The sequence below is a fragment of the Camelus dromedarius genome, chromosome 5 (genome assembly GCF_036321535.1).
Source record: "Camelus dromedarius isolate mCamDro1 chromosome 5, mCamDro1.pat, whole genome shotgun sequence".
Classification (NCBI taxonomy): Eukaryota; Metazoa; Chordata; class Mammalia; order Artiodactyla; family Camelidae; genus Camelus; species Camelus dromedarius.
Genome location: NC_087440.1, coordinates 29090378 through 29103473, shown reverse-complemented (window position 1 = coordinate 29103473; position 13096 = coordinate 29090378). Strand labels below are relative to the sequence as shown.

The window sequence follows — 13096 nt, the reverse complement described above, 5'->3', positions numbered from 1 at the left end:
AATGAAGGAAATGAGGAAGAAATTGTGATTATTAGGGTAACAGTGATATTAGTTACAGGCATACCTCAGACATGTGGGTTCACTGCAAACCACTGCAGTAAAGTGAATACTGCAAAAAAGCAATTCATGTGAATTTTTTGGTTTCCTAGTACATATGAAAGTTATGTTAATAGGATATTGTAGTCTATTAAGTGTGCAATAGCATTTTGTCTAAAAAATGTACATACTTTAAAAATAGTTTATTGCTAAAAAATGCTAACCATCATCTGAGTCTTCAGTGAGTCACAGTAGTAACATTGAAAATCACTGATTACAGACCACCATAAAAATATTACAATAGTGAAAAAGTTTGAAATATTGTGAGAATTACTAAAATGTGACACAGAGACACCAAGTGAGCAAATGCCGTTGGGAAAATGGTGCCAACAGACTTGCTCAATGGAGCGTTGCCACAAGCTTTCAAATTGTGAAAAACACAGTATCTGTGAAGCACAATGAAGTGAAGCACAATAAATGAGTTATGCCTGTATTAACTAAATACCAAAAAATGACCAATTAAATGTCAAAAGTAAACTGTATACTGGAATGAGATTGCTTATTGCTGCCATACTTTATGTGTTCCTTCTTCTTATTTTGGTGCTCATTTGAAAGGAGACAACAACAATAAAATATTTGAAAGAATGTTACCACACCATCATTTCTGCCTTGCTACATTTCACTCTCCTCAAGAGCCAATAAAAGTTCTCAATTATTTCATACAACTTTTATTGTTTATTGCTCCATTCTATAAATGGTCTGGGTTGGGTTTTTTTTTTTCCCCCAAATTCCTGTTAAGTTACAAACTCAAATCCATTGGAAAGACAAAAATTCCACATATAATAGCTACAATATAAGGCAATATAATATTCCATACAAACAGTAGAGAAAAGTATTTGTTGAATGTGTGAGGGGGAAAAAAAATGGGAATTCAAGGAAGGATCAGTATTGAAAAACATAAATTGCATATATAATACAATATAAGGCAATATATAATATATGCCATACAAAGAGTAGAGAAAATTATTTGTTGAATGTGTGAGGAAAAAAAATGGGAATTCAAAGGAAGGACCAGTATTATCTAGTGAAGTTGGGGATTTAGGAAGAAGATGGAATGTGATCTGTCCTTTTAAGTATGAATGCTAAACACCTTGATCTGTAATCTGTGGAGTCTTCTGCTATTAACCACAATGCTTTAACATTTTCATTTTTGTACTACTCAAACTTTATAACTAGGTGTGAAAGTTAAGTATATAGTTCCAGAATGAGAGGTTGGTTAATAATCCCTCCACACTCCAGCAGCCATGACTCTGATGCTCTCCTCTCTCCACCATCTTTTTGGATAGATTCCACATGCAGAGAAGACTTCCTCTCACCTCAAAATAGATAAGAACCACAACTAACGGTCTCTATAGAGAGGCACCCCACCCTTCCCAACATACCTCACTTTGGGATAGGAGGAAACTTTCTCTGCAAACCTACATCTGACATTCAACTTAATTTCATAAAGCTTGGCAAGAATCTGAGAGGTAGAAAGGAATAGGGAACAGGGAGAGCAGAAAGAAATACAAAAAGAGAGAAAGACACAAGGAAAGAAGAAATTAAAAGAGATAGGCACTATGATAATAGAAGGAAGAGAGAGAGAAAGAGCATACAAGGAGACAACGGGAAAGTTCAGAAGAGTTCAGATTAAAGTAAATAGATCCAACTCCCACCTCTAATCAAGTGATTCAGTCTGAAAAGGCAAACTCCTTATGCAGCTGCAGGCTCAATTTCTGGGAATATCACACATGATAATGAACAGAAAGGATCACAACAGCTATCCTGATTTGAGATGCCTATGGTAGAGCTGTAGGTAGCTTGGGCTTTGAGGTCTATCAGGACTGTTCTTGAATCCAGACTCCACTACTCACTTCCTATGAGAGCATGGGAAAGCGTATTAACCTCTCTGAGCCTAGTTTCCTCAAATGGAGAAGGAGATAACAATATCTCCCTTGCAGCGTGTGGTGGGAACTAGGTGATATGGTATCTGTATCATATACTTAATGAAGTACCTACCATAATAATTGGGGCACAGTAAGTGGAACCTAATATACAATAAGTACCAACTAGCTATATGTCCCTGTTCTAAATTCCAAGTATTAAAATAAAAAACAAACTTTAATTCTGAATCTATTAGTCTATATTTAAGTGAAGCTAGTATCAAGTTAGGTTTTCATGTATATGCCAGTGTCCAGTAGCTTGAAAGCCTTCATTAGGAATATTTCCCAAGAACAATTTTACTCCTAAGTGGAGACACGGGGCTTATTTTGTGAGAAGTTTGTGCTCTGACCAGTAATAAGTCAGGCTGTACCATTTCCCCAATGCTCCTCTCCCTACCACCAAAATCACAGATAAATTCTCATAAAAACTATTTTGAAGACTTTTTTGACCACCTCAGATAACACTGGTCACTTGGATCAGCATGGGAAAGGGTGTGCTTCATGGAATTTCCAAAGGTTGTGCTCATCTAGTTAAAAATTTGCATAAACTTGCTTAAGAAGAAGAAACAAATCCACAAATACCTGCCTTTCAGGAAATTAGAATTTTGCTCCCAAACTACCACTTTTTTCAAGATCCACTTAGCATTCTTTATCCATAGCTGTTGGCAACCCTGTACAAGTGGGAAACACAAAGGAAGTTTATGCATGTCACACAATCGTTTTTGGATGCAGAGTGCAGTTCAGGCCAATGTAGTCCTAGTTCTGATTATTCCCATTCTACCATGCCTTCTAATTTAATTATTTTACTAATTAAAATGTATTTATGAATATCTAGTCTGTGTTAGTTGCTTAGAAAGAGAATGCCTATCTAACCTTTTAAGCAAATCTAACAGGCACAGTAAGATGAATGTTACAGAATCAATAATACCTGAGTAAAGTGAAGGAGAAAACTGCAGCTGTGGTGACCAGAGAAGACAAAGTGGAAAACGTAGCATAGAAAAGGGTTTTTATAAACAGTAAATATAATGATATATAAAGATAGTCGAGTCATTCCAAGCAGATGGTACAATGTGGGACAGGTAACGTCAAGGTACTCTGGGATACTAGTGAAGAATGTAGGTTACCTGGAGAATGGAAATTGTTTAAGAGAACAGTAGAGAATAAGATGAGAAAGTTGAGACTAGTTTTACCTGACCTCAGGCTCTAACTTAGGATGATTGAGCATAGTAAATAAAGGGGAGCAAAGACCTAGCAGTAAGGAATCAATGATGAGACCAGAGCTTGAAGAAAATGACTGATTTGTCAGTGAGACAGACACACTGAAAGGAAGGGACACAGAAGGGAAGAATGCTAATTAAGAGACCACTGTAATAGAGTGGATCTGACTTGAGAAAATTCTAATCACATCACCAAGATCATGTCTATCTTTAGAACACAGACACCTTTGCTCTCTGATTGTTTTACTATTTCATCCCCCTTACCCACCTGTTTTGCCAAGGGAACTAAGAGATCAGCAGTGCTAAAGGCTCAAATATGATCCCTTCCAAGATCAACCAGATCCTATTCAGAATCACTGCAGACACAAATACCTCTGCATACAAAACGACCTCACAGTAACAGTGAAAGCTAATTACAGCCCCAGAGGGCAGTGACCAAGTGATGCTGCTGAGACTGAAATCACTTGGCCTGGGGAATTGTCACCTATGATCAGTTTGGTTTTCCCCATGTAGCCAAAGAAGCCATTAATGAAAGAAAATAAGAGGCTTGTAATTTTCTTAGGACAAAGAGAATTTCTGCCATATTGTAGAATTATTTTGAGTCTTTATTTCACAGTAACTGAATGTGCATTTTACAGCAAAATTTAAAGTAACCTTTTTCATTTTTAGTCATTTTATGACAATTTCAATAGTACGTATTCATCTTAAGGATGTGAAAAATACAGAAAAGTATTTTTAAAACCTTGAGGACAGAATTTTTGAGCATTCTTTTAAAAAATAATATATTAAAATGTGAAAATAAAGTGATTTTAGAAATCAGTCCTTTTGCATATTGTTTTATTGAGTCCACAGAACAGCTTGACAGAGTACTGTTTTCACTGCACAACTTGAACCTATGTATTAAACCAAATTATTAAGCTAATAAAGTTTAGTTTCATCATTGAACCCAGAACTAAAAAATTCTTGTTCTTCTCTACAGCATACACAAATTGTGTCACAGTCCAGACTAGAGGTACAATGTTGCTCATTTATTTTATGAGGCAAAATCAAAATAACAGGCAAGAGCAATAACCACAACAAAGACAATCAGCTGCCACACCACTTTTGAAAATACAGAATTCTAGGTTATAAGGGGAAAAAAGAAGTTTCTTCTCTTCTTTCTAAGCCAAAGTAATAAGGATCTAATCAAACCCCTACCTCACTCATAACGTTTCTCTCCTACACTCAAGAACCACTCCGGTTTTTCCCTCTCTCTTCTACATCATCCACATTTTCCTCTCTATTGTATCAGTCCCCACAGCTTTCACTATGTGCTACAGCTCCTGTCTTACTAAAACATTCCAGTCCAATTTTACTTTGTGCTATCACTCCATTTCTCTAAAGACCTGGACAGCAAAATTCTTCAAAAAAAGTTACTTCTGTTCTCTGTCCAATTCCCGTCCTCGTGTTTTCTCTCAAATTCACTTCAATCAAAAACTTTCCCTAATACCCCCATTAAATATATATTTGTCTTTCAGCTCACTCATGATCTCCACATCTAAATCTAATCATCAATTCTTAGTCCCTATTTTCTAGCTCAGTTTTTAACTCCAGTCTTCATACACATTTTCTTCACTTGACTTTCTAGGCATCACACATTCCTGGCTTTTCTTCTATATCACTGGTGGCTCCTTCTTAGTCTTAATTAATTATTATTCACTTTCTCTCTAACCTCTTAATGTTTGAGGATACCAGGGCTCATGTTTTTAACTTCATGTCTTTTCTATATATACTCACGGTTTCAATTATCTCATCTAGTACCACATCTTTGAAATAACATCTCTGCGTCAATCTCTTGCTCAAGATTTCTACCATATATATCAGACTTGTTTATCCAAATACCTAATTTACATTTTCACTTGTACATCCTATAAACATCTTAGATGTAATGTGTACAAAACTGAGCTTCTGTTCTTACCTACTCCTTCATCTTACGTGATGACAAATTCATCTTTCAAGTTGCTTAAGTGAAAAAACAAAACAAAACAAAACAAAAAACTTGGAGTCATTTCCCTTACATCCAATATCCCATCAAGTGGAAAATCCTATTATCCAGCTCTTCAAAATCTTGCCGCTGACATTTTATCATCTGCATTTCTACCCAAGTCACCATCTCTCTCTTCTCTTAATTTCCACAGTAGTCTACTAACTTACCACTGCTTGCGATAAGTTAGTACTATGCACCACCCTTCCTAAGACTGTTCTCAGGAGGACAACCATATATAAAAATACTTTTAAATGTAAGTGATATCACCTCTCTTCTCAGAAATTCCAGTGGTCCCCCCTCCTTCCTCAGAGTAAAAGCCAAATTCTTTACAATGGTCTACAGAATCCTACGTGAGTTGGCCCCCCTTTACCTCCTTGAATACTCTCCTACTATTCTCTCACTTTTTTTATACTGACAGTCACACTAGGCTTCCTGATGTTTCTTGAAAACATCAGCCTTTGTACTGGCTATACTCCTGTCTGGATGCCCTTCCCCCTGATCTCTGCATTGCTAACTCACTCACCTATATCAAGCCTTTGCTCAATGACACTTTCTCCTAATGATGCCTACCCTGACCACCCTACGTAAAAGTATAACACACTCTTCCAAGTCTGGTGTTTTGGATCCACCTTAACCTACTCTACTGCACTTACTTCTTTTTAACTTGCTATGAAACTTGCTTGTTTTTTAAAATTACTTACTGTCTAGATAGCTCTATTAGAATAAAAGCTTCGCAATGGTACAAATTGTTATTTTATTTATTGATGCATCACAAAAGCCTACCATAATGCCTGGCATTCAGTAGGCACTAGATATTTGCTGCATGAGTGACAAGTTGAGAGAGAGAGAAAATGGAAGGGGGAGAGGGAAAAAGAATCACTGTTGGGTGTCTTGCTCTCATGACTGGATAGATGACAGTAGAGAAGGACAACATTTTCAGTGATGATCATGATTCCTGTTTTGAATCTGTTCAGACAAGGGACATATGAGGCATCCAAGAGGAAATATCAGAAGATACATTGCATATAGGTCTGAATCTCAGAAGCAACAAAGACTATATTTTATATAATAATGTAGGATAAATTATTATAAATCAGAAGGAAATAATTATACATTAAAGGGTTCTGAGAAAATTAATAAGCAAATGTGAAATTTTAGATGTTCTTATTATTTGCACCAAAAAAAAAATTCAGGTGGATAAAGTATTTCATAAATACATGTTTGTGAATATTCATTAAGTACTGGAATGGAAAAGGACTTCCTAAGAATAAAATTATGAAGTCACAACTTAAAAGCTCCATGGAGTTGGAATCACAAAAAGTACAACTTTAATGTTGCATAATAGAATAAGTAAAATTAAAAGGAAAACAACAAATTGTGGGAAGCATTTTGAACATAAATATGATAATAAATAAGTTAGTGTCTTTAACATGTATGTGGGACTGCTAAATCAGTATGAGGATGGGGAGGACAGGGAGGAAGAACACCACAGCAATGGTTATTAATTTCTATTTTAAATAAGAAAAAACATAAGTGACAATTTTTTTGCCTACCCTGGATCACTTTTCCCCTTCCACTGATGGCTGTAACCCACCTTCTCCACTTGGGAAATGTTCCTTCTCAAATTCATGTAGTTCTCTGGAGGCTGTCTACCAGATAACCTTGGCCCCTGCCACTAGGGCAGGCACATGTCCAGACCTGGCCCATGAGAGACCAGGCATGGAGCTCAGGCAATGCCAATTAAGATCCTTTCATTGTGTTTTAATACGGATGCTAGGAAAGAAAACCTTTCCCTTTTCTACTGAATTATTTGCAGCCTCTCCTCTCTCCACACATCATACATAAAAAGAGTCCGCGTGCAAAAGAAGAAAATTTGACCAATGTACAGAGATAAACAGAGTCAACAGATAGAGCAGGAGAATATGAAAGAGAGAACGGAGCAAGAGAAAGGGAGTGAATGACAGAGCGCAATTTAAGTGTGAAAGTGAGTGACTCCCCATGGTTCATGAGACTGGCTCCCCTACTGGACATCCCAATAACCTGAATCAATAACTTTCTTTTTTAAAATATTGGTTTTTATTTTTAATTGTAGTTTTAAAAAAACATAACCTTTACCATTTTAACCATTTTTAAGTGTACACTTGAATAGTGGTAAGTATTTCATAGTGTTGTACAAAAAAACTCTAGATTTTTTTCTCTTGCAAAACTAAAGTTCTACATTTCTTTTTTGTTTTAGTTATTTTAAACATGTTTTTACTGGATTTTGACCCATGTAATTCAATGATTTCATATTAACAACATGTGAAAAGTTATAAGTATACAAAAATCAGATATTTAAAATACCCTTTTTGTCACACAAATTGATAAATATTTTAAATAAGTGATCATATTTAGTGTTTGGAAGGGGTACTGCAATGAGCATATTTCTCAGAAGGTACAAATCTTTTGGGAGAAATGATAATATGAATTAAGTATTTAAAATACTATTATACCTTATTAGTTTCAAATATACCAGTCTATAAAAGAAGTCATCTGAAATACAAGCAGAGGTATATGAAAGAATTTTCAAGGCAGAGCAAAAAATTTAAGACAATTTTAATTGAATAGAGGAATAACAAATACATTTATGATATATTCATATAATACTATGCATCTAAAATTACTTTGTACTATAATATTTAACAATGTAAGAGAATTCTCAGAATATAATATTCTGAAAAAAGCAGGATAAACATGAAGAAACCATAATACCCCAATTTTGTAAATATATACTTATATTGAGGCATAGAAAAACACCAGAAATAAATATACCAAAACATTACTAAAAATTATATCAAGAGGTGATTTTATGGGTGATTTCTACTTATATCTCTAATTTCCATATAAATCTTAAATAATGAGCATATTTTTATTGAAGAAAAAAATCATATTTTCTTAAAGAAATAATAAAATAGCAGGTATTTCACATCAGAAGTAATTGAAATGATAGTGTCCATAGAATAAGAGCTGTATTTATCAATACCTTTTTGATTGTACATGACAGAACCACAACTTAAACAAATTTAGGCAAGAGGATGAGTGTATTGGCTCATTTATTAGCTTAGCTAGTGATCAAACAGAGTGCAGGCCAAGAATGAAGCTAAAAGCCCAAGAGAGCTAGAACCAAGAATTTAAATACCACCAGGCCTCGGTCTTTAAATCCTGTATCTTCATCTCTCACATATCTTTTTAAAATTTTCCCAGATTCAATTTCTGCCAGCAAGAAATATGATTGCCAGCAGTTTCTAAATATCATAGCTCCAAAGGGAGCAAGGCTTGCTTTCTCTCTATTCTCAATTCTAACATCCTGGGGAAAAGCTTAGATTTGGCCCATGTTGGTCAGAAACTCATACTTGCACTATTCAACAGTGGCCAGGAGATAGGTCACTATGACTTGGTTCAGAAGCCCAACCTTTGACAAAACAGCGGTGGTCAGAGGTGGGATCTACATGTCTTCTTATAATCATACCACATTTGTACTGCAAGAGAAAGATACATTTACCAGAAGGAGGTTGCTGATTTGGGCAAACAACAGAGTAGATGTACACTAAAAAGCAGTTATTTCTTTAGGAAAAAAAAGAATGACCTTAGTGAAGTTTTAAATTAGATGATACAGAAACTCTTCATTCACTACTCAGCTTGGGACTCTATCTTGTCATGGTTATAGACCTGACACAAAGGCCAATAGAGAAAAGATTGGGAGAGCAGGCATTTCTTTAAATCAACACACACAAACAGTGAGGAGTATGGGAATCCCTGCTAGATCTACTGAACATTATTTAGTCAACAGGAGAGAAAACTCAGTGAAACTTTCATTTTAGAAATACCACTTCCAAACAAATTATAGGGCGGCTGAGTATAAATGCTAGCTGATATATATTGATTTTCTAAGTGTTCAAAAAAGGACTCAAAAAAATGAATAAATAATATAAGCACAATGGAAATCAAAAGAAAAAGCAAATAAATTATCAAGTGAGATAAATTATGAGGTAAATAAAGACCATGTATAGGACAACAGGAATACTGGTAAACTGGTTAAATGTATGGAGTATGCATAAGGATGTGTAAGGTTGAAAGTCACTTGCACTACATCTTTGAGAATGGACCTTGATTATTCTTTGTTGAAATAGGTATGAATTTAAATTTCTAAATTTGTTGATGCAAATACCTCATTCCTATAAAACAGAATATAGTCATATATAAAAAAAAACCCTCCCAAACTAAAATTTAGCTTGCAATGACTCAAATCACTCAAACGCAACAAGAATAGTTATGCCAGCAGAAGGAAAAGAAGAACCTGGCTAGTTACATATGGAAATAAGAATATTTCTGTAAGAGCACAGGGGTTAGACAGTCTGGAATACAGTAAAAACAAATGTCAAAAGTTAAGACTTATGTTGACCAGCCAGCACTGTCCAGATAAAGGGTGGACTGTCCTAAGTATCTTATTTTTCCAATTGTGATGACAGTCATATCCTAGTGTGGAGATATAGGCATTAGGTATCAAAATCTGATATGATTAAATACTTGAATAATTCAGCTAATTCCTATTGCCCTGATTCCCTGCTCATTATTGTTCATATCATTGCTTGACCTCCCAGAAATTTCCCTGTAGTGAAAGAACGAGTTACACTTACGTTATGTATATACTTCCATCTAGAATTAATCAATTTGCATTCCCTATATAACTCATGGTGACACTGAAAAGACTGAATTTCGAAGTCTAGACCAAAGTAAATTCATCAAGGTAATGATTCCTGAGACATAAGCTTTCACCAGAAGAAATGTTTTACCACACCACATGCTTCCTTCAACCATAGGCAGCAACCCAATTTCCAGTTAAGACTTTTTAAAGAACCATATTATTTTAATCTGGGACACCTAAATGTTAATGTGGTACTTGGAAACTTCTGACATTGAAATAATAGAAATTTAACGTTACTCCAAGTTTATAAGAAACTTCATAAAACTTCTATCATTTAAGAAATCCTTCTATAAATAATAAATTGACTGAATACTTTTCTCATTGCCACTTTCATTTCTTTGTTCCTGAATGTATAGATGACCGAATTTAAAAAGGGAGTGAGAACTGCATCAAAGACAGCAAGGAATTTGTCTAGGTGTGATGTGGGCTGAGGCCAGATATAAACAAAGATGCAAGGACCGAAGAACAAAACCACCACCATGACATGAGTTGACAGAGTGGAGAGGGCCTTAGATGAACTACCTGAAGAGTGTTTCTGAACAGTGATGAGGATAAAAACGTAGGAGACAATCAATATGAAGAATGACCCCAGAGATATAAACCCACTGTTGACTGTGACCATGAACTCTAGCCTGTAGGTATCTGTGCAGGCAAGTCTGATGAACCCAGGAAAGTCGCAGTAAAAGCTGTCTAATATATTAGGGCCACAGAATGGCAATTTAATAACAAAAATCAGTTGAACCACAGAGTGAATCAAGCCAATTATCCATGCAGCAACCAGAAGCAGAATACACATTTTTTGGCTCATAATAGTCAAATAGTGAAGAGGCTTACATATGGCAACGTATCTGTCAAAGGCCATGGCGATGAGCAGCACCATCTCCACACCAGCAATGACATGGATGAAGAAGATCTGAGTGATGCAGCCACCAAAGGAGATGACTTTACACTTTTTGAAAAGGTCAGAAACCATCTTGGGAGAAGTGACAGAAGAAACTCCCAGGTCAATGAAGGAGAGGTTGGCCAACAGAAAGTACATGGGGGAGTGTAAGTGAGGGTCAGAAATCACAGTGAGAATAATGAGGGAGTTTCCCATCATGCTTGCCACACAAAAAATGGAGGCAAACAAAAAGAGAAGTTGGCTTTCCCAGAAACTGGTGAGTCCCAGGAACAAGAACTCTGTCACCATGGAGTGATTTGTTCCATCCATTGCTTTTTTCATCTGGAATGTACTACAGATAAAGAAAATTAAGAGAAACTAAAATAAATGTTAATAATGTTCTATATTATAATGATTAATTATATAAGGATCATTACACTGTGAAGACTACATACTCCCTCAATTCCTTCTCAGGGCCTTATCATCACTAAAGAAGCACCTTACCTGTGGTCACCTAAAGCAGTAGAGTCATTTCCACATGCAATATTCCTACATCCACAGCCTTCAGGACTATTTACTTATAAACAAGAGAATGGAACAAATACGAGAACATAGTAGTGTGCATGGCAAGGACTGGGAGGGGCAGGGAAGGTGGTATAGCGCATCACATAGAGAAGAAGAAAGAAGAGGTGGAGATGGCATGTGCCAGAACAGTCTTGTTCTTTTTTTATATTGTTCATAAAACAGTTCTTCAGCCAATCAAATTGTATCATTTCTTAACCTTACCTCATCTCAGGCACATAATGTCTTTTGTAGTACATCTTATACCACTACCTACAATCACATTTGCAATTCACACAAAGCCCACAGAGTAGAGGTGAGCATAACAGAACCAGGCATAGGGCATAGGGGTGACTCTAGATTATGTCAGGCCCAAGGAAAGGGTAGAATAGATATTCATGGCACAGGGTATCTGCATGGGTGCCCAGGAGTACAAATGAAAGTACCTAGTAGGGTGCTTAGCAGCCAGGACAGGGCCCAGATGTGCAAAGTGTGTCTTATGGAGGGGTTGGGGTAGGGGGCATTATTATGTGAAGTCAAGGAATTTAAGGAAGCCAATTATCAAATTGATGAGATTCTTCACAATCTCTGAAGTTTGTGATACAGCTTAGTTATATCTATTGGAGCCCTACCTTTTAGAATTCCCTGGGGATGAAGAAATGCACCCTGATGTCATGGTTGTCTTTTAACAACTGTTTCTCTCCTGTCCCTCTATCTCCCTTAGCCCCTTTTTCCTTCTTATCTCAACTCTGTTTCAAACTTCCCAAGTATCTCGGATCTGATGCCAAGTCTGACTCTCTCCTGACCCTAACTCTGGGCTATTACATGAATCTCTCTAGTTCTTACCCATTTTTGCAGTCACCATATGAAAAATACATTATCTTGCCTGTGGGTCAAACACTTCTGTGTCTCAAGCTCTCCTGCTCCCTTAGTATTTGGATGCTTCTAAAAGGTGAATTGAGTTTGAGAAAAGGAGGAGGTTGCAGCATAAACAATAAAGGGCTAGTAAAACAAAGGTATACTATTATACAAAAAGCCTCAGATCTAGAAGTTTCAGGGAAGAGAAACCAAGCAATGGGGGGGGGGGGGGAAGGATCCCAAAGCTCTGCCTTTTAATAGATGTGTTTATACAGGCACATAAACACATACCTCAGCTGTGTGTGATGAATGAAACTGGTCATGAAACTCTTATCCCACAAACCTCATTAGTGGTCATCTAGTCCAAGAATCTAAGTTTTCTAGTCCACATATGGCTTTGAATTCTGCATACCAGAAAAATTAAAAAGGGAGAAAAAGATAAGCCAAACCTAGATCTACTTAGTCTAAACAGTAGCCACTAGCTACATGTAGCTAACATTAGCCACTAATTACTAGTTCATTATTAAATGAATCTATTTCCTTGTTGCACTAGCCACATTTCAAATGCTCAATAGCTATGTGTAGCTAGTGGTCATGTATTGGGTAGCTCAGTATAGAACATTTCCAATTACTGCTCACATTATAAAGGTAAATCAAAATCACATTTCTTGCATGAAAATTACATTAGTAACTCTATTTTATATTGAACTCTTCCCTCTCTTATTCCTAGAAGTCAGGAAGCTTAAATTTTAATTGAAAAAAAAATCCCACATAAAAATAACCCACAGTATA

The 13096-nt window shown here is 36.1% G+C and overlaps 1 protein-coding gene across 1 annotated transcript; it reads right to left on the bottom strand.

The window, feature by feature from the left end:
- Positions 1 to 10279: 10279 nt before the first annotated feature.
- LOC105089964 (olfactory receptor 4F3/4F16/4F29-like) lies at positions 10280 to 11248 on the bottom strand. Its single transcript, XM_010981147.2, has one exon. The coding sequence runs from the start codon at positions 11225 to 11227 to the stop codon at positions 10280 to 10282; it is 948 nt and encodes a 315-aa protein (XP_010979449.2). The 5' UTR covers positions 11228 to 11248.
- Between the last annotated feature and the right edge of the window lie 1848 nt (positions 11249 to 13096).

Bases quoted from the DNA above. Each gene is read 5' to 3' on its own strand.
- LOC105089964 (XM_010981147.2), bottom strand. From the start codon at position 11,227: ATGAAAAAAGCAATGGATGGAACAAATCACTCCATGGTGACAGAGTTC.